Source organism: Vidua macroura, chromosome 3 (genome assembly GCF_024509145.1).
Source record: "Vidua macroura isolate BioBank_ID:100142 chromosome 3, ASM2450914v1, whole genome shotgun sequence".
In the NCBI taxonomy this organism is placed as follows: Eukaryota; Metazoa; Chordata; class Aves; order Passeriformes; family Viduidae; genus Vidua; species Vidua macroura.
Window position 1 is genome coordinate 26553406 of NC_071573.1, and position 27071 is coordinate 26580476.

At 43.1% G+C, this 27071-nt stretch overlaps 2 protein-coding genes across 2 annotated transcripts; both read right to left on the reverse strand.

Annotated features, from left to right (window-relative positions):
• Nucleotides 1-5905: 5905 nt before the first annotated feature.
• On the reverse strand, nucleotides 5906-10950 carry LOC128804930 (ADP-ribosylation factor-like protein 6-interacting protein 4). Its single transcript, XM_053973276.1, has 7 exons — nucleotides 10641-10950; nucleotides 10096-10167; nucleotides 9724-9861; nucleotides 9005-9057; nucleotides 8325-8408; nucleotides 8010-8102; nucleotides 5906-6626 (listed from the first exon to the last, which is right to left on the reverse strand). Exons 1-7 carry the CDS (start codon nucleotides 10948-10950, stop codon nucleotides 6576-6578), a joined length of 801 nt encoding a protein of 266 aa, XP_053829251.1. The 3' UTR covers nucleotides 5906-6575.
• A 248-nt stretch (nucleotides 10951-11198) lies between these two features.
• TRAF5 (TNF receptor associated factor 5) lies at nucleotides 11199-21887 on the reverse strand. The gene is made up of 11 exons (XM_053974479.1): nucleotides 21803-21887; nucleotides 21035-21366; nucleotides 19837-19894; nucleotides 18595-18696; nucleotides 18081-18245; nucleotides 17700-17777; nucleotides 17248-17322; nucleotides 16900-16992; nucleotides 15824-15964; nucleotides 15151-15319; nucleotides 11199-14700 (listed from the first exon to the last, which is right to left on the reverse strand). Exons 2-11 carry the CDS (start codon nucleotides 21247-21249, stop codon nucleotides 14123-14125), a joined length of 1674 nt encoding a protein of 557 aa, XP_053830454.1. The 5' UTR covers nucleotides 21250-21366; nucleotides 21803-21887; the 3' UTR covers nucleotides 11199-14122.
• Nucleotides 21888-27071: the final 5184 nt, after the last annotated feature.

A 27071-nucleotide genomic window follows, 5' to 3' on the forward strand; every position in this document is an offset into this window, starting at 1 on the left:
TCTGTCTATATCTAGCCAAACACAACAGCTGTTCCAATGCCCTACTGTGTATGTATCAAAGCAGGAAGGCATGAATCAAAGGTAAAGGCACTTGATCTAAACAAAAAAACCTCCATCCTCTCTCTACAGGCTACACATGCAACTGCCCACCTTCTATCTTGCTACCTCTACAATCAGATCTCAAGATATAAGGTGATAAATAAGCAGGATTAAGCAATTGCAAAGGTCTGAAGTTCTCTGAAGCTGCATGGTCTGCAGATACAACCTTGAATTGAAGTCTTCATCAGCATCAGCGTGCTTCTGAGCACGTCTTACATTAACCAGTATTACCACAAAATGAGATGATATGAGAGACAAAATGGGTGTTTTGTCTTCAGATACTTTTGAGTCACTCTGTTGATTCCATACATGATCCTGTGTACTGGAACACTTTAATATCAGCAGATGGCCCGAGATGGCTCAGGACTCCCTGTGCTAAGCATCATATATACAAAGCATGCATGTTTTAAACAAAAGGGAACAATTTTTTCCCCACGTGAGGTATTGCTGAAGCATGAATTGCATTGCTTAGCACATTCTGCACATCAGACAGATGAGTGGTTCCAAAAGGGGACTGTGTGAGTACAGGGGGTTAGTAAACCACAGTGCTCTAGACACACCCAATAGCACAGAGGTACTGCTTGCCAGAAGCTGTGGACAAGCAAATCTGTGTTGTTGCTTACACGACTTCCCCCAGACGGTGCTATAGGCCTCTCCAGAAGGAAAACTACAGTCTGACTGAATGGCCACTCTGATATTCCTGTGTCCTGCTGCACCTCCCTGCTAAAGGATATGGCACTGTAGTTTTGCCCAAGAAGCATTCTTAGAAGAACTGGACTGCATCAGTCACAGCTTCCTTGGTTGTGCCCTGCAATAGAGGAAGGGCTATTAGACCTCCTTCAGTTCCACCCACCTGTGCCAGGCAGAGACATCATAATTTCAGTGCCTGCCTTTCCCTGGTACTGCTGTCTGTGTGTGGACTGCTGGCACAAGAGACCTCTTGTTCCCTCTGCATGGTCAGACAAGCCATGTGTCAAGCTGGCTTACATCAGGAAAATGCTCTGCTGGCCCTGAGTGCTGGGTCTTTGGCCCAGGTCTCTCAATGACTACCAGGTATTTTCTGTGCATTTCCTGCACAAAGATATTCTCAGACAAAGGCAAAATCCTCACAGATGAGATCTTAAAAAACACAACAGAAAGGTGAGAAAGAGGCCTACAAGAACACACTGTATGCACTGTCACTCGACACTTCATAATATTATAAATTGTTAGGGTCCTGGCTAGGACTATCCTACAGATTATAGCATCTTACCTCTATATTTTAGGCACAGACACATCCTGCCTTTACCAAATAAATGTAATCTAACCCAGGAGCAGAGACACCAAAGTGAGGAAAAGAGCTTCTGTGTTTTTGACATCAGAGTATCTGCTCTCAGAATGTAATTACTATTACATCTGTTTAGTGTTCACAGTGCTGTATCCTCAGAGGCCTCTATCAGGTCACAGTCCATCTGCAGTACTTTTCCAACCTGATTCTTTTGAGTGTCAAGTGGCTTAAAGCAACAGATTGCACTTCATTTGGCCTGAAGACTATTTAAATAACCAGATGTGTTATGAAGCAGTGACACTGAGATACTTCTTACATTGTAGAGTTTTCTTTCTGTATTCTGGCACCGGTATTTAGGAGATGGAGAAGAGTTGAGTGCAGTTTGTGGAGAACTCAGCAGGCCCAGGTAGGGTGGTGCACCTTCCAGGCCCCTGCTGGCTCTCAGCAACCTGCTCCTGTTGAATTCAGCTGCTGAGAAGTTAAAGGGCTTCCTTCTGCCTTTGGCACACAGGCACCAGCAGAAGACACTATTGTCTGTCTTCAGCACAGCCAAGGGCAAGAAAGGAACAAAGACTGGATTAAATTCATAGAACTGCAGTAACACATGTTCCCATAAACAACCATAATTAGGAATTTGCGAGCTAATTATAGGGTTTCAGAATAAGAAAGTGCAAAGCCAATGTCCAAAGGTTTAAAAAAAAAAAAAAAAATTTCTGTGACATTCCACCTGGACAGCATTGCCACCTACCGGCAGATACTCCAGCACCGACCAACCAGGGAACAGGCAGCAGCTTCCTAAGCAGGCCTCTGGGGACAAACGCAGATTCCTCACTCTCACAGCACTGTTCTATCACCCCTAGAGCAGCTCACGAGTGGAGAGCAAAGCGAACACAAGAGATGGTAGCCCTGGTGTTCAGTGCCTGAGAGGAAGATGGCACCAGTGGCCAGCACGCTGCCATGGGAGCAGCTGCCATCATGAACACGGTGCCTCTCAGGCTGGGTGGTAATGATGTTCTTCAGGCTGCCTCAAAGGGCCCTCAAGAGGCTTCCTTAGACCCCTCAGCACCGTGTCCTGCTCGTCCCTCAGACAACACTACATCAGTCATGCTCCTGAAGCACAATTTAAGACTGAAATTGAACAGGCAGGGAGAAAAAAACACCTGTTGCCAACAGGCAAATAAATCTCAATCTCTGCACTGGACAGTAGTTTTGATGATTAATTTTATCCAGAGATGGAACTAGGTAGATGGATGCTTGCCAATAATTTTAAGAAGCAGGTCCTCAAAAACTCATCACCCTACAGCTTGAAATATAACCAAGTGCAAACTGGAGAATTCTCAAGTGTGCCCAGGACTTCATTCCTTCAGAAAAACCCACTATGACATAAAATCCAGCCATTCCACAGAGTCCTCAAATGACAGTGGAGGTCCCGATCTTGAGTGTTGAACCAGAAATTTGGAAACTTGTTTCTAAATACACACAGCAAAGACCAAGAGGAGGGTGTTTAACACATGAAAGGACATCAGAGCTCCACCAGCCATCAAGGCCCTTGCCCACACCAGGAAAGGTTCAGCAGGTGACCCCAGGGCAAGTCACTTCAGCCTCTCCAACCTCTGCTCTTCCCCTGTGTGTAGAGCTCGCTCAGTTTTTCCTGCTGCAGAGGATGACTGGGAATGATACATTCCTGCAGCATGAAACCCCAAGTAATCCAAAACAGCACAACCTGCCCAAGTTTAACCATACTGAATATTGAATATTGAACTGTTACCAAAATGGTAACCCTGCTCAGCTCTGCAGGATGAGACACCTTAGTTCCATGGAGCAAGGTACTTCCAAGTCAAAGTGGCATTTATCAATATTTCCTCAGCTCTTCATCTCTGCTACGTTTTTGTGGGGGCAAAAGAGTGAAGTTCAAGCCAACTCTAAAGGAAATGAATAACAAAGGATTGCACTGCCCACAAGAACTGGCTGGGATAGAATCTTTTAAACAGTGCCAAGGAAGATGGGCATGGCAGCAGCAGCTCAGAGAATGTATCCTTCATCTTCTTCCCATGACAGTGACTTCTGCTTCTGAAAATTCTGCTGCTAAAAAAAATTCAGTTGAGTTGAGTTCTGCACGATTCTCAGAATGGAAAATGGTGCAGAACAGAGAAGGTGAGTGTCATAGGGAAGACTGTCACACATACACACTCTCACCCAAAAGGCAGGTTTCACATCTAAAAGACTTCCATTATTCAGTATCTTAGGAAGAACCTCAACTTGCCCAGGCAGGTAAGCTTCTGCAGGCCCTGCCTCATCGGCTGACCTCTGCCTCACTCCATGACTTCTGACGGCAGCAGTCTCCCTCCACCCCTGCCTCACCTTTTCCACTGCTCTGTTGTTCCAGCCTTCACCCTTGCCCACAACATGCACTTCTTGGTAGACCTGACAGCAAGTCTATCAGCCATGTGTGCATCAGGCTAACATCCCACGCTGCTTCACAGTTCCCTCATGCAAATTTCTCAACCCGATTTTCACCCCACTCTTACTGCTATAACCTTCTCATCTGGTTCAGTCTGTGGTGCACCTGCCACAACAGGGATCTGAAGCAGTATTAAGAAGCCAAGCTTTAGCCAAAGGGTCAGTGAAATGAACTGCTTCCCTGAGGGTGCAAGGCATGGAACATTATTCTAGCTATTCTCCCTGTGCTCACTAGGGAGGACTGGTCCCAACAGCAGATACTCAGTCCCAAGGACATGCACAGGGTCTCAGTGCTTGTGGGGAAATATGGAGAAGGGAAGGCTGGAACATGACTCAAGCCTCTTTAGAAACCTGAGAATCTACACGGAGATGGGTAGAACAGAAAAGGAGGCTTACAAAAGCAGCAACTGTTGGGAAGTTTCAGAGTGCACTTGTAACTGACTGGGCAGGAGAAAATAAAGCAGAATCACTGCCCCAAAGTTTAAGCAGTTTGGCTTTGTAGAAGAAATGATAGCTTAGAAGTAAATGCTGGCACAGAAATATTTTAAAGCATCACCAAAGCACACCCAGCATGTCAAGAAAAATAAACAGAACATTTCTCTGTCCTGAACACACACCGAAAAAAGGTTTGTTTTGTAAGAAGAAATAGTTTGACTTCTTTGTACCATGAGAGACAACTATCAAAACCCTAAAGGAAGAAGAGTCCACATCATATTACTAAAGGCCCTTTGCCTTTTCTCTGCTAATGCGGAACAGGGCAGGAGTTTTTATGATCTTGACCAAGGCAACAAAAAACAAATTATTTAAATTAAGTATGAACATTCCAACCAATGCAGTTCTTTACAATCGTGATCTCTGCGTTTCCCATTGCTATTTTCTTTCCTTCTTCCAAAATTCTACTCCCTACTCCGCACCAAGTTTTCCAAAATTACGCTATCTTTACATAAAATATAACCTAGGGAATGGGAAGGATGCTGTCTTCTAAGAGTGTGTTTGGGATTAACCTTGTTATGCAAAGTCCAGAGACAAAAGCTGCTTATCTGGGCAAGACGCTTTGACATCACTAGCTAGAAAAATACCAAAGTAGCATAAATCAAAGCATAATCCCCATGATAAATAAAAGGGGTTTTCTTGTTTGGTTGGTTTTTCCCCCCAGTGACATTTCAGATCAGTTATTTAAAAAAAAAAACAACCTTTCAATTGTTGGATTAAGAGTCAAAGAAACTCCATTTCTTACCTATGTTTTTGCAAGTTTTATGTTCATAAGGATGTATGGAGTTTCTCTGTTGGATCACGGTTTTAGTCTCTAAAGAATTACATCTCTGCAACAACTACAAAATGCTTCACAACAGAAGAAAACTAGGGAAAGGAGAGGATTCTAGCATCTTCAGAAGGTTTCACAGACCAAAACAGTTATTATCCCTTGAGCAATGGTACAAATCTTCAGGTTTACTTCAAAACACCGTAGCAGACACAGACACAGTTTTCCATTTGCTCTTTAATGAACTCCCCCCACTCTGACTGCTGTACCCTTAATGTTTCTGTCAAAGTCAACTCCCCTTGAGTCCTTCCTTCAGGCATTCCTGAACCGTAGCTCCTGAGGAGCACCTGCTTCACGAGTGATTCGGGTGAACTCCACAGCAGGGTTATGTTCAGAGGGGCCTGCTGGGTAACCAAGAGTCAAGGTGTGGAAGGAAGAGTGCAGGCACTGAGCAAATTACCACAGCTGGCACACCCACCCACACCCAGCTGTGCTGGGCTCCTGCTGCCTGTCCAGACCTGTCTCATCTCACAGTGGACTGTCAGCAGACCCATGAAGTCACTGTCACTGCCTGTCTCAACACCATTCCACAGCTGTTTCTCCATCAGACTAAGGTATGTCGATGGTATGTGCCTTGCTGCACTTCAAAGAGAGAAAGATCTGATACATGGCTCACAGGATCAGAAAAGCAGGCCACAACTCCAGAGCTTTCAGTCTAGGAACTGCAACTCCTGATTTGGGGGGGGGTGGTGGGGCAGTGGGTGTAAACAATCTGTTATGAATTGAACAACTGATTCAGATAAACAAATAAAACCAGAGTCCTTTCCTGCTTCTATTTTAGGATAAAAATAATTTGCTACCATTACTGCTCTAGAGTATTTTGCTGTTACACTTTCTAATGAGAGAGAGCAATAAACTGTCCAGAGAAACGTCACATCTCAAATTCTGAAAGAAAATAACATATTAGTGAATGAACTTTAAAAAAAAATAATTTATGTAAAAGGATGTTCTATTTACAAAGGTCAGTTTACTCTTTATGATATGCATAACCACTACCAGAAAAAATATACATAAAAGAAACACCTCATCTTTCAAATAAACATTTACAAATACTCTGCTTAAACTACTAGAAAAATTAAGACATTTGAAATGAAGAGTGCATTCTGCATGCAGTTAAGATAGAAATTACATTGCTGGACTTCAGTGTGTCATTTTTTATCACTGTGAACAACACACACTTAGGCTTTTCTGAAACACCACAACTTGGTTATTACCTTAGGATCTCAACAGGAGGACATGGATCTCCATTAACAAGTTATTAGCTACTCTGTGTTTTGCCATTAAGAAAGGACATCCCAATTTTCTTCTCAGTAGGAGGGTCTGGTCTTGTCCAACTTGGTGTCCTTTTCCCTGAGTTTCTCTTTAGTGTTCTGCTAGGATGATTGTTGGCTTGGTACATCTACCAGTCCTTGGTGAGGACTCTTCCCGTTACAAGGCAGAGTTCAGAAATTCCAGGAGCTGGGCACGGTTCCGGTCTCTCTGTAGAGCAGAAAAGCAGAGGCAGTGGTTGAACAGACCTGTACTCAGGAGCAAGGCCACAGATCCCTGTTTTCTGTGGGGTTTCCACATCCCAAAGCAAGCACCATTGACACAGCTGGATCTAACCAGCTACCAGTGAGGCATGGGTGCCCAGGGGAAGTGCCAGGCAATGGCTACTGGGGAGACAAGCTGTCACTATTCCATGAGACATTTCCTAAGTGGCTCCCTAAGGAGGCTCCACTGGGTTGTCATCGTGCAGCTCACAGCTTGCCCAAGAGGGAACTCACAAGCACAACAGATGCTCCTCTCTGGTGGCTGAGGCAACTTTCACTGTACTCACAGCAAGTCCTGGGCTTTGGGAAGTATCTTTTTTTCCCTGTGCATATACAGCAGCTTATGCAGCATAACAGAACCCTGAATTTGGGTTCTCTCTTCACGTAAGAGATGACCCAACCAGTCAATTCCAGCGTTTTTTATAAAAAATCATTGAATCTTTAAATATTGTAAATAATGGAATTCAGCAAGACCACAGGCACCAATCTAAAAAAGGACCTACATCAAATATTTGACATCAAATATCATAACAAGCAGGCTACTGGAACAAACCTAGCAAACGTTCAGCATAATTTAACACACACTTTGGTGTCACAGAGAGAAGATAATGTCTTTTCAGTCAAATTTAACTTAGAATGCTCAGGACTGCTTTGGTAGCTGTAGAATGAATGACTAGGGCTGAACCTGAATCTGCCAAGGATACCTCAAAGAAGTAACACTTCCTGACCAGTACCAGAGCCCTCTGCAGGTCACCCTAAGGTGATGAAGAGTGAAGGTATTAAGTGCTGAGTCCAAACATCCATAGCAACAGCACACAACACTATGCACGGTATTTATTTCCCTGAGTATCTCAGCAAAAATATTTGACTGCTCTGAGAAAATGCAGGAGCATGTGGTCCTAATAATACAACTGAGTTTTTAAAAATTCCTCTCTAAATAAAGGCTAGTCTTGCATGTGTTAGAAAAACACAGTGAAGTAGCAATTACCACAAGCGATCACAAGAGACTGAAAGAAGATGAGTACAATTACCACTAGTGTAAGAGAAAGCTACAAATTGGCTAATGATTACAGGCTGAAATTCTAAGGACCTGCACAAGCATCCTTTGGTTTATCTGCTCATGACTGAACATTCCAAGCCCCTTCCTAACATAAAGCCTGCCAAAAGAATGAATTAAAATTTCTCAGAGGGCTCACAGCCACACTAAAAGCTACACTCAGTTTACAACTCTTAACTGCAAGACCCACTCTTCTACAAAAACTACTACTAGAAAAAATATTAAAAGATCCAGTATTATTTCTTAGGAACATTTAGACTAATTAACTCCTACCTCTATATCTTCCTTAGTCTTTTTTATTTTCATCTTAATTTTCTTTCCAGTTATCATGCTGTAGTTTTCATTCTTCTTTTTGTTTTTGAAGAACTGAAATGAGATCACATGTTAAGAAGACATAAGTTTTGTTCTGTACAAATCTTATGTAAAATAACAGACAATAATCTTTTGTACTTCCTTACTGTCCACAACAAGAGAAAGGTTTCAACTGGTTGATGACCAAACTGGTGATCTTATAAACAATTTTATGATGGGATGGATTAAGTATGTAGGTGAGAAATAAAACAGGGCTTCACACTCAGACCAGCATACCTTCGAAAGCTGGACAGGTCCTGTTTTCTCTTTCCTTTTCTTTTTTTCCTTCTTTTTCTTCATTTTGTTCTCCTTTTTCCTTTTCTACAAGAATAAGACATACACCCTTATGCTTACAGACTAACAAGGGCAAAAACCCCCAAACCCACAAGGATCCCTCAAGACCACTCAAGTGAAGACAGCCACGACTGCTTGCCCTTACCACTGCTGGACAAGTAGTTGAAAGTAACACACCAGAGTTAGCAACCCTTGGGACTCTGAGGAACAGAAAAGGTCTGATTCCCCATACTCTTTTAAAGTAACCTCAATATAAATCACTGAACATGGAATAGAAAAATTACAACAGCAAGAATTTACCATTCACTTCTCTCACCAACTATAAATAATTTCTTCTGGCAAATTCTATGAAGTTATCAAGATTCCCCACTTCTCTTTTCTTCAGGGACTACTCTAAACTCCAGCTAGACCAGCAATGATTGGCAAAAGTAACTTTTAAATGCTTTCTCTTTTTGTATAAAGTCAGGTACCCATTTATCAGTTCAGCTACCACAACCCTAAAAGCATGATTTAGATTTACAAAGCCACAGAAAAAAACAATGTCTTACATGACATTTAAGGTTATTGAAATATAAATAACTGTTTTGTTTATTAACTACTTATTTCTCTTTGTAAACTTTTACCTTTTTATTATGTTTTTCCTTTTTCTTTTTCTTTGACTTAGATTTAGGAGAATCTGAAATTAAGGAAAGAAATAAACAATAAAATCAAGTCCTGTAAGTTTACCATTCTGAAAAAGGTATTTGTTTTACAGATAAGACAGAAAAATATGAAACATATGAAGAAAGTGCTATAGTTTCAGATATATATATATCTATATATATATATATATATATGTTGAACTAACCCTGAGAAAGAGAACACATTAAGTTACTGCCACTTACTGGACTAACATGGAAACTGAAAATACCTGATTTACTGATTCCGCGGATGTGCTGGCTTCACCCAAGTTCTCAAAGATAAATGCTTGAAATGTTAAGTCCAAAGTAGGGCTAAATCAAACCCACAACTCTGGCCTAGATAGATTGGTGAAGTAGAAAAAGATCTGTGTTTTGAAAATGCAACAAATTGAGGGGCTTAAATATTGTTACCAAGTAACAAGGGCAGTTTTTCTTTAGAAATACTTCAAATTAACACAAGAACATTGCAAACTGTGTGTGAAGTGGCACCTTTACACACAACAGGAAAGGGTTATGAGAGAGACACTGAACAAGCAGCACTGGTATTCTGCACTGTCACTTTGTGTTGGTTTCACCACTTTTAAAACAAGCTTCCAGTTTTGATTGCTCTCAGGAGTGCAATCATAACTGGAAACCATCATGTGCATGTGGAGGTAGCTTACCTCTACTACTACTGGAAGAAGATGACCTTGATGATGAGCGTGATGAGGAAGAAGAAGTGGATGTACTGCTCGAAGACGATGTGGATGAAACAGATGAGGATCTGCTTCTGCTGCGCTTTCGTTTCCTTTTTTCTTTTCCTTAGGGCAATACAAGGCAACAGTGACAAGCCTGCTAGTAACTGTGGCCTACAGAAATGACTCTCAGTAGAACAGAAACACAATAAACCCCTGTTTAGAGGGGTTGGTTGTGTTTTTCCCTGCTCTTCCAGTGTGCCATGGTCTATTGCCATCACCAAGCAAGCCAACCCAATAAGTGACACAGAGGGTGACACACAAACAAACCACAGAACAGCAACAGATCACAGCACCTACCTCGGGCCTTCAGCCCTTCTTCTGATGTTGCACACAGCGTCTTACTTTTTTCATCCTTCCTGTTATCCATATCTAGTCAGAGGCAAAAGGACATTCAGTAATATCATTTCCAAAAGACTTTGGAGGGGGGGAAGTTCAGAAACAGAGGAAACGAGCCAGCACGCCTGAGGGCAGCGCCATAGAACCACAAGGTGGGACAGGTTGGAAGGGACCACAGAGGGTCACCTGGTCCAACCTCCCCGCTCCTGCACGGTCGTCCCGGGGCACACGGCACAGGACCGCATTCCCCTCCCATGACACTGCACCACACTGCGGGGGGAAAGCACGTTCCGGCTCATCCCCTTGCACCAGGAACCGGAGGCCAGACCCGCTCTAGGGTGCCGCTGGCGCAGACGCCGGCGGGGGGGGGGGTTTACCCACACCTACGTGTCGGGCTGTCTCTGGATCACGGATCCCGCCCACGGCCCTCAGCGGCCGGAGGGCCCCCCCTCCCAGGGCCCAGCCCGGCCCACCCTTCCCCGGCCGCCCCAGGGCCCCCGACCCACCCGCGCTGCGGCCGCGGCCGCCCCGGCTCCGCCGCCGCTCGGTCGGCGCCGCCCGCGACCCGGAAGGGCTGGGGCCGCCCGCCGCCGCTTCCTGCCCTCCCTGAGGGCTCCCAGGCACAGGGACGGAGCGCGGCCCCCGCTCCGCCTGCCGACACGCCGGACTTTGCCCTGCCGGGGCCCCTTCCCCACTGCACAATACCGCCGTAGTCGTGGGATACTGGAACAGTTCCTGTTCCTGCTCCGAACCGAAACAAATCCAACCCCTGCTGAGCCCAAACCCGCCCCACCACCAGTTATCACCGCAGTGCATCCTCACACCTCGAGGACATCAATCTGATCTAGCTTAGGATTTACTGAACTTGCAAGTGCAGCTGCTCTGCGAGATCCAAGTACAAACCAAAATACCCATGAAGCACATTGATTCCTAATCTTAAGCAGTGTTGGGTTTTTTTTTTTTGTTGTTGTTTTTTAATTAGTGTAAACAAATACCCAGTACTCCACATCCTTAAAAGTCTGCTTCAGTCCAGGCAAAAGGAATATAGGCCACAGTCCCTCCAGAAGGATGATAAAATTATTTATTCTTACATTAGATTATGTACACAGTAAAGACATTCAGCTAGAAAAATGCCTCTATTGTAGTAAGAGATATTCAAACAACTACAAACTATCAATAAATACATTAGAAACGTGCAGTATGCTGATGTAGAAATACCCTATACTCTTTTGGTTACTTACCCAGTACAATATTATTGAAAAGTTTTTTGGTATTCTTCATGCAACATCAAAATTCTTCCTGACAGTTCATGCTATACATTTTTTTTTCTTTATTAAGAATGGGATGAAATTAAAAACCCTGTTTACAAGCAGTTAAAAAAAATCACTGAAAATTTTAACATAAATCTCTTAATTTTTGTACTAAAAAGAAAAAATTCAAAGAAGGTTGTCTTTAAAAAAAAATTAATCTTCTTAACTAATTCTTTATAAAACAGGCAGTATATTCAAAAGGGATGTTTCCATCATCCAGGATGAATTTGTGCTTCAGATTTTTAAAAGGAATATTGATGGCAAAAACCTAAACCCAACCAGTAGGTAGAGGAGAGATTGCAGTAGGAACTGCCTAAAACCCAACATGCTTCCAAAATCTGTCTAGAAAAACACTAAACACTTATCCACGTCACTATGCCATCACCTACTCTAACAATTAGAAATGGAGTTTTAATAATACTTAGCTCTCTTCATGCTCAAACTTCTTCACAACATTTAAATAACCCTAACGCTTCTGCAAGTATTATTATCCCCATTTTACATTTGGGGTGGTAGAGGCAGAGAGGGCTGGGAGTTTCCCAGGATCCAGACCACACACATCCTATTCATCTTGCCTCCCTTGCTTGTCCGAGTTCTTTATCACTTCCTGTATTTAACACTCAGTGTACTGGAGAGCCCCAGGACACAGGATGGTACGTTCCCATCAGTTGTTAGTGATTATTATGCAAGTTGTGTGTCACTTTGAAAGCTACATGACAAATATGAAAGTAATCAGCGACATGAAATCCAGGCTCAGGGTTGATGTCACAAATGGCACACCACTGACAAAACAAGCCTGCTCTTTTTGTAACCAAGTGTTATGCCTAATTCATTCTGTTTTACAGCTGAAATGACTCTTGAGATCAATGGTGGTGGTACACAAGAATAAAATTTGTTCCTCACAATCTGTCCCAGGAACACGGAAAGCCCCTATGGTGGCTCAGTACATCTTGACATTATAAAACAAAAAGGACTTCTAGATCAAAACAAAGATTCTGCATGTGCTAACCCATCATGAGGTACAGATTACTAAGGTCTCTTCCCCTCCACCCCTGAGTTAGAAAATACATGTGTCTGAACTATGTCCTGAAAACATGTGGGAAAGTGTCTAGCAATAAGACTGCAGATACAAAATGAAGTATTTTGCCTTCATCTTGGTATCAGTCCTTGAATTTTTTAGATTCTTATCAACATCCCTCATGGGAAGGGCATTTTTCATTTTACCACATTTGCACTCCTGAATTTTCTATCTTACGCCTTGCAGTCTGTGCCCTGTTTTGATTTTTATCCTGCCTAGTTTACTCTTACTCTAAAACCAGCTTAGTTTCTTGCTGTCTCTTGATAAGCTTTGGAGCAATGGATAATGCTGTGGTGTTTCCCTACCTGACCAGTGAGAGATAAGAGATGCAAAATTCCGCCACTTTTAATAACAAAATCACTGAGTATGCAAAATTACATTACTCTTACAGGCACCCAAAGGGCATTAAAAAGGCACATGTGTTCTGTGTCACTTGTTCCTCAGTGCCTGACCTTGATGGTTTTAGTGTGTCTCCAATAAACCCTGTACAATGCACACATTCCTTTGCAATATGGAAGGAACTTGGAATAAAAATTAAGATCTCCAGACATCACAGTCAGCAGCTGTGTCATCCTTTAACAAACACTAAAGCTGCACTGATTGTCAAAATTGGGTTCTTACAGCAACCTCACTCCCTAATCTATTTCCCCCCTTCTTCCCCAAACTTCTAGGAGAGAGGAAAATTGCATGTTACATAAATGAGCTATTCCCCAAGCTCTTCCTGCCTTTTGTAGAGCTGGTAAGGACAGAAAATATCTCATTTGCACAGATGTGGAAGAAAAAAAACAGGAGTTTTGCCCCTCTTCCAGCAGTGCAGCCAGGAGCTGGCAAGCTGGCCGAGTGCCCTGCCTCTGGCCATGTCCTGAGAGGTGAACAGCACCTGCAGCTTTTAGCTTCAGATGGGGACTGTGAATGTTTACCACCAATGGAAACCAGTCCCAAGGCACTAGGCAGGAGTGGAAAGGACATAAGAAAGCTGTTATGACCTGGGGTATTCTGTACAGCTGAAACAACGGGCTAAAAAAGTAGGAGGCATTGGCCCCTTCCTCTGGGCTTTCTGGAAAAATACAATTAAAACAAATAAAAAAGATGCAAAATACTTGGCAAATGTTCTCCCTGCTTCAAAAATCCAGGAGATGGAGGGATCAAGACACATTGATTCAAATTTGCTAATGTTGAAATGTTTCCATTGAAGACAGATGAAATGCACTTGCATGTTTGGGCATGGCTTCACTTCTGTGTGAGGGAGAGGAGCCCACAGGCCTGCCTGGGCTCCTGGGAATTTACTGGAGGTGGTTCATCTCCAAATGCCAGTCTGGTGATGGGAGCCAAGCATTCCCCCCATCGTGGACTGAACCAAACTGGATTGAATGCATGTTTGCACCAACCTGGACTTCTAGCTGCCTTAAAAATGCAGTCTTGAAAAAAAGGATAGAAAAGGAAAGGCTGATGCTTTGGCAATTCATTATCTGTCCTGTAGGCCAAAGCCATGAAACAGTCTCAGTAGCTTGACTGGTGGCAATTTGCTATTGCATGGCTGGTGCTCACCACAAAAGCAGTTCCTCATGCTTACAGCAGTCACACTGACCGGGCACGCTTATCACAATTCCTCCAAATCAGTTAGATCCACGACCACTTTCAAAAAGAGAGTGTCATCTCTGATGTAGGTGTTCTTTGTGCTCTCCAGGACAGTGTGCGGCACGAAGCGCGGACAGCCGGAGGCGATATTCATTTCTCCATCCGGCCTTTTGAAACTGCTGCTGTTGGGGTCAGCTCTAAAGACGTCCACAATGTGATTTTTTTTCCCACTTTGGTCCAAAAGCATAAGTGTAACCTTCTGCTTGAAAGGCCACAGCAGTAGTGAGTCAAACTCGCCCCTCATGACCACGAAGTAGAGGGAGATGTGCGTTCCCTTTCCCGAGCCGTCCCCGTTCAGGTAGGCTCTGGCACACAACCTGTACCCACAGCGGCTGGTGTAGAAGGGCTGGCTGGCTATGGACAGCACACGGCCTTCCACTGCCTCTCTTTTCTTCTTCTGGTAGTCTGTGATTTTCCAGATTAATTTCCCATTGTAGCACGTGCCTTCCAAAAGCTTAAATCGTTCTTCGTTCTTATTGAGCTGTGCTTTGTGAATATTGATCTGCAGATCATGTTTGCTGGACTGATCTTCCAAAACAACTGAGAGAAGAGGAAAAAAAAAAATAGGAAAAAAAAAGAGAGAGAGACTTGGTACAATAAAATTGTCAGAGCCCTGGATAAAATGAGCACCCCAGAGTCAAGCTGGCAAAACTGATCTACCCAAGCCTGAGTACAGGCTATGAACTACAGCTGTTAACTTTTTAAAACTGTAATTGCAGCTGGTAGTTGAATAAGAAAAGTGTCAACTATAAATCGTGAATGCCTGAATAGCAGCACAGCCTCCATCACAGTGCAGGAGCCAAACCAAGGCCAGCTCTGTGGCCCTGCAGTGCCACTGGAATTCTGTGTAGTAGGGATAGGTGGGAGAACACCATCACAGTTTGGTCTCAGAATGCAAGAATAAAGCACTTTCTAGTAGCACCAGAGCCTCTACTTAGCCACCAGTAAATCAGCAACCCTCCCCACCTGTGCAGGGAAGTGCCAACCTACCCAAGCGCTGGTCGTATGTCTCCATCAGGGCAATCTTCTGTTTCACATTTTCAATTGTGTCAAACAGGGGCTGCAGGTCTAATTTACTTTGCTGCTGGTTTGCCATCTGTGTTAGCTGTTTCACTTGTGATTCCAGGCGTGCAGACTTATCCAGGTGACTGGCCAGAGCCTTCTCAGTCCATGCCATTGGAAGAGGGTGGGAAGTAGAGGCAGGAGATATCCATAAAACCAGATATTTGCTTTGAATTAAGATACTGAAGTCTTTAGCATGTCAGCAGTATCAACATATGATGCATTCAGAGTGCTTTGCTGGCTTCGGAGCTTATCCCAGTGCTCCTTCATGATTAATTCAGCACATTTACAGACTGAGAAGCCATCCCTCATTCAGAACCCATCCACACTGCACCACTTCATTCAATTCATTATTCAAATTTACACCTGCACATTTGCCCTGGGCATCTGACCATGAGAATTTGTACAGTGCTTTTTGCCCAGATCATGTATCCAAACTTCTGTATCAATTAAAATGAAAAGACAATACCATATTGTAAAAAAATGAGAAGGTCTTGGGGAGATTTGTTATTGCTGTGCTATGAATGGCAACTATTACTGGAGAAACATATTTCAGGATGCAAAAAAGCAATTGGTAAAAAAAGTAAAATCAGTGTCTCACCTGAGTGCTTACCATCAAGTTGTTGTTGTTACCAAACAGTTGTGTATACTGTCTGAATTCTTTCTCACACTTCTTAATGGCATCTGCTAGCTGCTGGATTTTGATCTCTTTACATTCCAGGCTCTTATACAGGTCAGATATCTACAGATGGGAAAAATCAGAGTATAAATGCTAAGGAACACCAAAATATACAATGAAGAAATTATAACGTATCTGACTATATAAGAGGCACTGGAAAAGTTAACAATGCAAATCCTCCAAGTGAGCTAGATAGAGCACTCCTTAATTCACTGTTTGTGAATAAGCACTGGCAAGAACTGAATAGATCTGTGTGGCTCCAGGCGCAAAGAGGCTGCTATCTCTCATTCCCATAATGATCCATTCAGCTCTATAGTGGGATAATACATACTTACATGCACAGGTGCATGTCTGTTTCTGTGTGTATGTATATGCATTTTCTTCCTCTAGTGAGGTCTAACCAGCAGAAGAGATGAGTCAGTGAGGGATACACACTTCAAAACCAAGTTTTAGCAGTTGGGACTGTTATTTCTTGCATAAACAAGCAAAGAGTAATCCATCAGCTTGGATCTACTCAGTTAACAGGACTGGGCCTACAGCCAGTGTCTCCTGTTGGGAGGCAAAGAAGTGATCTTGAGCAGAGCCAGGTGCTTGCAACTGGCTCTGCTGTCCTCCATGCTGCCTCCACACAGAGCAGGTGACCTGGGCAGCTAAAGGCTGCTTTTTGGAGCAAACTGGCCAGTCAATGAAACTTTAAAATACTTTATCTCTAAACCTCATATCCAGTGTAAAGCAGAGACTGAAAGCAAATGAGGTGAGCAATAGCAAGGAACCTCCCACTGTGCCTGGTGGAGAATATAAGTGCCTGAGCACAGAGAGGTTTCCCTGTAATTGACTGACTTCACTAGAAGAGCTTATTCTGTCTTCTGAGGTGTGAAAAACCATAAAAACAGTCTTCTAAAATGTACCTGTTCTAAACCAGGCAACAAATGTAGAATCTCATATCATCCACTAACCAGTCAAGAACTGCTGAAGAGTGCTCATTAAATATAACTTACCTGCTCTTCCAACCGGGAGTTCTTGTCTAAAATCTGCAGCATGTGTTCCCTCAGGGCACTGTTTTCATGTTCAGCAAGTTTCCCTCTTTTAACCTTAGTGAGGCAGAGGGGGGGAAGTGAAAGAATAAAATAATAAGATAAGCAGATTTTTGAAGCTGTTGGTAAAAAATGTTTTGATGCAAACATTATGCCTTGAAAGTGAGGGAAGGACAGTCCTGATTCTCTAGTATTTCAGCTTAGCCAGCAGAACTGGTTGTGAAAGGATATAAATTAGTTATTTTAATTATTCTGATTGGTCTGGGAGACAAAGTCCAGTCCTGGTACAGACAAAGATCTGTAAAACAGTACCTTTACATGACAGCCGTACTGCTTGTATGGACAGTCCACTTCTGCCTCGGGACACACGGCATGGTGCTTTTCAATCTGCATGTATTAATGAAGCAGTTTGTGATTAAATAAATACTTAGTAATTTGAAGCACTAATAAAACCTAAATGCCTGCAAAAAGGGTGAATAAAGGCCATTGTCATGACACCACCAATCACTTTACCAGGAAAATGAGTATTCAGAATCAATAAGCAAGCCGGGTATTTTTCCATGCTGCAAAACAGCAGTGGCTTGCAGTGACAGAATAATCCACTTATAAGATGGGAGATATATCCCTTTTAGGATTGAACAAAGGAAACTCTTAGAGCAATGAAATTTTATTGGCACGGGCCAATGGGGTCTGCAGCATAGCTTTCCGTTTTCATAAATTCATCTGATCTGCTGAATCACAGTATCTGAAAAAAATAATAGTACCTCTTTTTTCAGAATTATTTGTGAACAGTTTTGGAGACAAGGCACAGGATAATCAGGACAGTCATTTTTCTCATGATTCTGAAGAAGAAGAAAACAGAACAAGGCAATGGCTTTCATTTTTGTAAAGTAGTATATACAGAGGAAACTATGCAAAAAATAACCCAAACATAAAAATGCAAGCCACATATCACTTTGTTGCTCATAAGAGAGCATAATTAATTGGTTATGATTTAAAGTGCATTCATTATACTTTCTCCTTCAGCTACTCAGCCTAATTCTTTTTCAGGAGTTAAGTGCCATTGCAATGTTGGAAACTTTTCACTCAGCAATATCAAGGGGAAACAGGTGCTACGGATTCCTGGAAATGCTTCATAATCTTACCTCTATGTTAATTAACACTACATATGTATTACAGTACTGGCACCTCTCTTCTCGGAATTTACAGTGCTGCCTCAAGTGCTCCTTCAGGTCTTTGCGAAGAACTTGATCCTGACATCCATCATTAGTGCATTGCATGCATTCAAACAAACACTGCTGCAGATGCTCCTGCAACACACAGCAGCAGATTAAATGCCAAATGGCCAGTGTGACCTGGCACATTTCCTCAAATCAACAATCACCTCAGCATTCAGAATATGAATGAATACTGCGATTTACAAAGGCTACATAAAGCAAATGGTTCTTATTAAAAAAAACCAAAAAAACCTAAGGCAAAGGTGGAACAAGCTAAAAGCTGTAATATATGCTACTTACAGAGTATAGCTGTCATAATCTTTGTACTTACAACCATGTTGCTACAATAATTCTGAAGACAATCACGGGAATTTAGCTGATCATAAATACACAGAGCTGTCATGAAAATCAAAGGCTTCAAAATTTGATCAAGCAAACCAACCTGATATCGTCCCAGAATTACTTTTGAACTGCAGTCAGGAAAGTTTTTGCAGAACACATGCAAGTTGAGAACTTCTCTTTTACAGCAGTTGTCTTTGAATACCTGTAAAGGGAGCAAACCAGCCTTAATATGCAGCCACATGGGATGTTATAAATAATATAAAAGAACAAAACATCACTACAGATCTTCTAGGTGTTCAAGTGTAGACACCATAATTGTGAGTATGACTCTTGGTAATTCATATTGAAAATTTGTATTGAAACTATAAATTTAACCATTTATGACATTTCTAGTAAGCATAGGGTTCCCCCCCTCCCCACATAATTATTTCAGAGATGCTGATCCATCCCACAACCAGCAGGACTAGTAGCACAGGAGCTGTATAACCACTGCCAGAGCCTGCCTGTATCTAAAAGAAAGCAGCTGGAGCTAACAGGCTCTGAAAACCAAACCAGCTCTGTGCATGCTCCGCTCTGTTCAAGCAGTGCCTTTGGGATGGGGGCAATGCTGAGATATCCTTTCTGTCACCTCTGAGAAGCAGCACCATTCTCAGCTGCGTATGCAGAAACAAATGAAGCCCCCAGAGCAAACTCTCAGTCTTATTTAGAGATCTTCCCACATTGTTGTCATCAAAATTTGCAAGAAGTAGAAGATGGCAAATGAAAAACAAAAATCCTGTGCACAGTCTGATTATAATTTCCTATCAGGATGAGGAGAGAGAGGAAGGAGACATTTCATTTCCCTGGAAAATTTCTGTCAGGACCAGTATATAGTATACTTTTAAGCTTTAAAATATAAATAAGGACAAATGAATCCATTATAAAACAAAACAACCAAAATCAACAATAGCTTGCAAAATAAAAACTATGAACTTCTCTTTTCCTCTGAAAGTTACCCAAAAGTAAATTAGGTCTTCAGGGTTAATGAGAGCTAATGGAGACAATCAAGAAAGCAAATTATAGCCAAGGAGGATTCAAAGCTTTGTGAAATTCTTCAACACTTTACTGGAAATACAGAGGACTAAAATGAAATAACTTTAGAACATGAGGTATAAAATGAAGCTTAAGCTAGACAGCCATAATCCCTTTCTGGGAGAGCATCACTGAGTACACTGCTTCCTTTAGCATTATTTCAGAGACAAAAAAAATGCTCAGCCCTGAGGACTAAAAGCCACCTTGTTGTCATCTATCTTTCCTTTCCCATGTAAATGCTGACTGCTGAAATAGAGCTATAGCCACTTACCTCATGCATTTTTATTGTTTCTTTGTCGACAGGACAGGTGGGTGCTGCATTTAACTCTCTAGATTAAAAGAAGAGTCATGTTAACCCACAGGAAATTCAATTTATTTTATGAAATTGGGCTGTGCTATAATCTCTGACAGAAGTCAGCAGTAGATAGCATAAAAACAACAACAAAAAGTCCTTTAAAAACACTTTCATCTGGCAACTACACAGCCAAATTCTGCCCACAGCTCAAAGAGGGCATAAAGCAGCAACCGTGAATACGTAACAGAAAGCAGAGTCTCTCCTAAGAGTGTTCAATGGCAAAAACCACAAGATGTTTTTTAATTAAGAGAACGTTGTCACTTTCTGACCATCTGCAGATCACAAATGTCGTATCTCAAAAAATCTCATTGTGTGCTTTAAATTCAGCCTTTAAATTCACTACTAGAAGCAGTGCCCTCCTTTGTTACACCAGTAAAAGGAGATCTAATGGCTTCCTTCTTAAAAAGCATAGAAATTGTGTAAAACCCAGGAAAACAGTCATAGGCAGTGCAAAAGGAGTCAACCCAGAGACAAAGCAGCAAACATGAAGCATCTAAAGTTCACAAAAGGTAATTAGTGACATCCATCCACACAAAGAGACTCCTCTGCGACCTTTCCAGGTGAAATTCTGCCCTCAAGTACACCAGAGTCCATAATGTATTCCCAGACAGGTCTGGGGGGTAATCTCTTTTGTTCCAAGAAAGAGGGATGCCAGCAGCCTTGTGATCTGACTGCAGCATCAGGTAATATTAACATCAGTTTATAATTCTGCTAAATTCAGAGGAATTATACAGAAGCAAATGAACACAGCCTAATCTAACCACCAGCACCAACAGCGTGAGACATCAAGGCAGCAAATTCCTCAGAAGAGCACCATGGCAGACAGACAGACCACAGCAGCATCTCACACAGCACTATCAGCTTACATCAACAGTTTCTTTATGCTGACTTCCCTGCGGCTCACCAACACTGGGTAAGGTCTTTAGAGACACCTTTAAAACACTGAGCATGCAGTCACTGGGTTCAACAGAGCCCTTCCACTGACTCCTTCAGCCTCTCCCTGGGTCAGTAACATTATCATGGCACTCACTGCTGATGTATAGAAGACGTGGGCTGCTTTTTTTAGGAAAGGGAACAAGGGGAGCTTGTGGACACGGGAGGAGTCTGCTCTCACCTCAGAGCAAGAATGCACTGCTGGCAGAAGCGGTGCCCGCATCCCGTCTGGTGGGGGTTGCGCAGGACCAGGTGGCAGTAGGCGCACTTGTACCGCTCCTCCAGGCTTTCCACAAACTTGTAGTCGGTGTCGGGCTCAAAGTCCAGGGAGCTGGTGCTGGAGGAGTTCTGGCGCGTGAAGATGCCCGAGAGAGCAGCGGGTTCGTCACAGGCCATGGGAGCTGCACTGGGAAGCGAAGCAGACACAGCGAGAAGCTCTTCAAACACTCCCTGGCAGCCACTCTGCCTCGGCTACCGCTTGCAGCAGGCTGCTGCTGGCAGGAGGGCTCTCATCTGCAGGGGGGAGACAGGTGTCAGAGGGAGACGTGGCGCCAGCTATGGAAGAACAATATAACACTCACAGAACCACAAAACAAAGATCACGCTACAAGCATCAAAGCACACTTATTTGGAAAAAAGCTTCACAATCTGAGAATTATTCCACAGAATTGAGATTTTTATGGTTTGTTTGGTTTTTGATTTTTTTTTTTTTTTTATTTTTTTATTTTCTTGCAGCAGTTCTTAGTCTTAAAAAAATACAAGCATCTCAGATACAGCTGGGGAAAGCAGAGGCAAAGTCTTGGCCTTAATGTTCACCAGCAAAGTCTCCACTTAAAGCAGAGCCCACCCATATGAATTTACAAGATCATTGCACTGGTTCAAGCAGGAGATGGCTTCGTGGTTCCCAGCAAGGAGCATACAAAAAAAGAAGCCAGCAGGGGGATTTTACCTTCCGTTTCGGTGTTACAGGAGTTGAAGCCTCTTAACTTGACATCTTTCATTTTCCCATTGATCATTCATTTCTAGCAGTAAACTCTTATTTTACTTAATTATGTGCAAGTTTTTGGCTATGTTAATTCTGTGTGAAAGAAGTGGTGGGAAAAAAGAGAAAGAAAACCAGGGTTGCAGTCAGAAGTGTGATGTTTTCCTTTCAACCTACCATAACTCATACACAGCACAGGAATGCAACGTTAATTTTCCAGTAGGAAAAACCATCAACATTTGTTCCAAGCCTTAAGCCACAAACCTTGAGATTTGCCACCAGTCTCTCAACCTTGAAGTTTTTATTTTTTTGCAAGTAGCTCAAGCCCTAGAGTCACTCTGGTTGGCATTTCTTGCAGCTTTGCACTCAGATGATGTTTTCCCTACAGGACTGTACAAAAGTACAATGCACCTGAGCTCCCAGATCCTCATTTCCTAAGGGAAGTGTTCAGTTTTACAGCTGTGCTGTGGAATGCCATTTCTTCCCTGTGTGCACCACCCACACTGTCAGTCACTGGAGCCACTCTTACTGGCATTAGCACCTGTCTGAGAGCTCTCACTCATCTCCAGTAAGGTCACCGAGGGCATTTGCTGCTTTTGGAGGGAAGCAGGGCCAGCACATGACCATTAACAACCTTGTGTCTGGCATGAAACAGTGTGCCCAGTGCTGACACTGCCCTCCCTCCCTGCTGCAGTGGCCTCCTGGCCCACAAAAGCAGCAATTAGTGAGCTGCCACAGAGTACCTTGGGCTTCAGAGAGCAACATCCATTTTCCTTTCTACTTTAACAATCCGTACTGGGCGAGGAAATCCTGCAGACAGATAATGTGATTCAAAAACACACCAAAGCACTTAAGCAATTAAAATGTATTCCACAGCCAACATTTAAGTGCTCCTGTAACTCAGCACCCTTGTTAGTGACTGTACATAGTATTCACCTCCCCAGCTTGTGAGAGTCTCCCTGCCTTTCACCAGGCTGAATGTCTGACATACTCCAGCACAAGTGAGCATCTAATATTGGTAGCCCTCAGGAATATGAACCATAATCATATTCCAGCCATTAAAGACTTATTATTCCAACAGGAGTTTGCAAATTACCCTGTTTGGTCCCTCCAAATGAACAGCCTCCTGCTTCAAACCAGACAGGGCTATCAATTTACTTCTTTCATTTTTAAACAGTTGATCTTTCCTTCCCTGAAAATGGGGTTCCCAGTTCCCTGACACCTAATAAGAAGCAATTCTCCTTTCCTCATGTCAACCAGAGATGACAAAATGCAGCCTGAGGGATTACCAGTCTCCTGTCTGGGCTGCCTCGATAGCAGATGCCAACAGCAGAGTGTTCCTGCTGCTTCTAAAGCAGATGGAGAGCTGTCACCATTAACTTCCAGAGCATGGACCACACACAGGACGAGCTGCCTAAGAACTCACTCTGCCATCGGTCGGTGACAACCCTGAAACAAATTTCCTTGCTCTCTCTTATTACTGCTCTCTCTCCCATTTACTTGGCATGCAATTTCCCCAGTCCTATCATGCTCCAGCACTTACCTCATCTGATGGTATGGTTTAGCAAGCTAATGCCACACTGTGTAAAAACACACTAAAATAAAACCAACAACAACAACAATTCTATGTTTTACCCATTTTGCCTTTAGGGATCTTCCTTAACTCCAGAAACTCCAGCTGGGGTAACATATTTTAGGCAAAAAAGTTATGGGACACATTAAAAAGAAACAGTCAGCAGCCCAAAATTCATCAAGAAACTCCTCCAGAGTTCTCACTGCTCATTAAATCAACCAAAATCATTCCCATTTCTTTCTGCAAGGAGCCACTCTTGTTGTGATACAACACCTTCCAGCTCTCTTGCTGAAATGAGAGCCTGTATCTCTTTAAACACCTTCATAATGCACCCAACCCAGATCCCATTCCTAAAAATGGAGACCCTTGGCATCTCCATGAAAGCACCTCCTCCAACTCAGCCTCACCCAGGACAGCATTGCACAGCTGAGGGCACCTCAGGACACAGGAAAGAGCCTGGTGAAAGGGGAGGCTGCCTGCTCAGAGGGCAGAGCGGAAACCTCAGAAGATGAGGAGTTCAGCGCTGCTGCCAGCCTTGCAGGACCTTTGCTGCAGGGCTTGCAGCTGTTCTGCTGGAAGAAATGGGCTGCTCCATGAGGGGGCCTGTGGATGGCAGTGCTTTGCTCAAGCTGGAGAGATGCCTGTGTGAATCAGCTGGGGAGACTCAGAGGATCTGAGAAACAGCAGCCCCGTGCCAGCCAGCACTCGGTGGGATGCGATCCAAACCAGCCCAGGCAGCGTGTAATTCCCATCCCAGCACTCACCAGTGACTCAGGGCGGCTTGCAGCAGCTTTGCTCCCGCTTCTGCCTTCCAGCGCATGGGCTCTCTGAACTGAAACCAAAGGGAAACCGTCAGTGGAAAAAGTGCTCTTGGGTGACAGTGAGAGCAGCCCAGGGTATCTGAATCAATTTCCTGCTTACACTGAAGCCTGGCCAGCGTAGGTAGGGGCTGAGGTAGCTTTCACTTCTGTCTGCTCACAGCTTCCAGCAAGGGGAAGCTGTCCTGCATTTGTGCATGCTACAATTTTTCAGCACACGTGTGAACTGTGACACTGGTTTAAAATAGCAGAGAGCGGCAGGCTCGTGCTGCATAATGATGCCCTTGTGGCAGACACAGTGCACGCTCTAAAGGGATTTTCACTGCAACTGCACTGCAACAGCACACACACAAAACCCCCAATCTAAAGAGACTGAAAATCTACACATTAAGAAAAAAAAAAAAAAAAAAAAAAGGATTCCCCTATACTGAAATAAATAGAATTAATTCTGCCCACACATAAAAAAGTGGTATGAATCACTAGAAGCTAAGCCCCAGTCCTATAAACAGCTACCAATGAGTGGGAGCTCAAAGGCAGTGCAGTACAAAGAGCTCCCAGCTGCACCTTCCCACCACTTCAGCATCCTAGCCCTGCCTGCACCACGAGCTGCACAGGCTAAATGCTTCTGGAACATCTCTTTCTATGCAGCTGCCTTAACCTCACTGGAAATAATCCAAGTGGGAGAATTTTCATAACAAAAAAAAACTTTATAAATTGGGAGCTATCCTGTTTTAACTACCACCACACCAAACTGAGCCCAAACATTTTCCAGTAAAATGCTCCACACTTAGAATTGCTTCTTGTTCAGAAATTGAGCAGAACATAATAATAAGGAGAAAAATCAGCATGGGCATGACTTACTAGAATATAAAATTCCATCAACATTTTAAACCCATGTTAAAATAGCTCCCCTCCAGCACTGCTGTTCTCTATCTACAGCACCAACAGTCAGAATGACAGAGGCTGTGTGGAACCTTGATCACATTGAACTACTGTGGACAGATTAACTTCTTCTAGCCACAAAGACATATTTTCTGCACACAGGAAAAAACATTCCTTATGATGTGGTTGCTTTTTTTAAAGAGAACATATTTTTCCTGTTTTCTCTCATATGAAGCCAATCATTACCCCATGAGCTATGAGTGCACCATTACAGCCAAAACTTCCAGGACAACAGAACCAGGCACAGGCACTGGGTGCTACCCTGTCTCAGACTGAGAAGGGAAAATATCCAAGTTGTTATCACAGATTTGATCACTACACATGGACAAGAAGACAGGATCCCTGGGCCTGCTACCCAGCAAATGGGGCTGAGAGCCCAGCTTCTCTCAGGTTCACTGCATGAGGGGACGGTGATGCTCAGCCAGCCCCCAGGACTGGGGTATTCCCAGTAAAAAGCACCTTCCTCACTTACCAGCTTCCATGTCATACATTCAACAGAGCACAGAAAAAAAGGTTATGCACCTACCTTTCTGTAGCTCTAGTTCAGCTGTGTTGCTTTACCCTAAGACACTTGGTAGGGACAAGTCTTAGAAGATGCCCTGTCCCTCCCTCTAAAATTATCTACCTTTTATGGTAGATCAGAACTGTCTTAGGCACAGTGGGAAAAGTTTTGTCAAATTTGGAGGTCTAAGATCAAGTCATTTCATTGGGAGGTAACAGGCAGAAACAGGATGGAGGGGAACATATCTTGCATTTAAAAAAAAAACCTCTTCCAAGCTACCTTATAAACTATTAAATTTATAAACAGATTAGCTGCCTCCAGTACTTTTGAATTAAAATAACAAAGTTGTATGATTTACTACTCTAAGGCCCTCCAAAACCCCATTATTCTGGGGACAAGAAATATATGCTCCAACTCAACACACAGAAGAGCAAACAGTTTGTAAAAGAATGACCAAAAGTATCTATACAGTTTGAGATACATATTTAAGATATAGCAAGTTATATGCAGTCATGTGGGAACAGGAGATGATGACATCTGACATCACTGGGGATCATCCTTGTCCCTTCCAGCCCAGGAAGACTTAGAACATTTTGACTGCTGACAACAAAACACACTTGCAGAGTCCCTGTCTGGGAGAAGGACCCTTCTGCATCATGGCTGCAGCACAGAGGCTGAGGAGGGAAAGGATTCCCTGTTGCACCAACACAGACCCACTGCTACCACTCAGGGCTCACTCCCACTTCACCTGGCAGCAAGTGAACCTCAGGACCTGCTCTGCTCTTGTCCTAATCACTTAAAAGCTGCAGGGCAGTGACCAGCAGATACCCAGGAGAGAGTATTTCTAACAGCAACAATTTCCTACTGGATATGTGCCTGAGCCCCCCCAGGGGATGTTGCTGCAGAAGTCAGCAGAATAAACATTTTCTTTTGTATATAGACACCACTATGCTATTGAAGTTCCAACTGTAATATTACCTCATCCTCAAGGCACAGTAAAACCTTACTAAGCAAGCATCAGTTTGTTCATCTCCATAGGCAAATTTTCACTAAGCAGAGTAAGACAGTAGGGTTTCCTTTGCATAGAGGTACAGTCAAGCGTTACAATAAATTCCCATAAGACTAGACTGCATCGGGGTTTTAAGACACAGGTTACAACACAGCATTAAAAAAAAAAAAAATTAAAAATACACTCTTACAATTAATGAAGTGTGTCTGGTGTTAAAGCAGCTTTGATTTTACAGCCAGTTTACTTATTTGCTACATCTACCGTTTTCCCTGGATGTTCTAAAAATAATTAATTCATTTTGCATTATCAAGAAATCTGTTTCTAACCAACACAATATTGTTATGCCTTAAAATAACCTCATTCACAGCTGGAAAATAACCTTGTTGCCATCA

Excerpts from the sequence above, each read along its gene's own strand:
- LOC128804930 (XM_053973276.1), bottom strand. The coding sequence starts at position 10,950 with ATGCACTGCGGTGATAACTGGTGGTGGGGCGGGTTTGGGCTCAGCAGG. Across the intron at positions 10,168-10,640 it reads CGGCCGCGGCCGCAGCGCGG|ATATGGATAACAGGAAGGAT; the intron begins GTGGGTCGGGGG and ends GCCTCTGACTAG. Across the intron at positions 9,058-9,723 it reads TTCTTCCAGTAGTAGTAGAG|ATTCTCCTAAATCTAAGTCA; the intron begins GTAAGCTACCTC and ends CCTTAATTTCAG.
- TRAF5 (XM_053974479.1), bottom strand. The coding sequence starts at position 21,249 with ATGGCCTGTGACGAACCCGCTGCTCTCTCGGGCATCTTCACGCGCCAG. Across the intron at positions 19,895-21,034 it reads CAGTGCATTCTTGCTCTGAG|AGAGTTAAATGCAGCACCCA; the intron begins GTGAGAGCAGAC and ends CTTTTAATCTAG. Across the intron at positions 18,246-18,594 it reads TAATTCTGGGACGATATCAG|GAGCATCTGCAGCAGTGTTT; the intron begins GTTGGTTTGCTT and ends TGTGTGTTGCAG.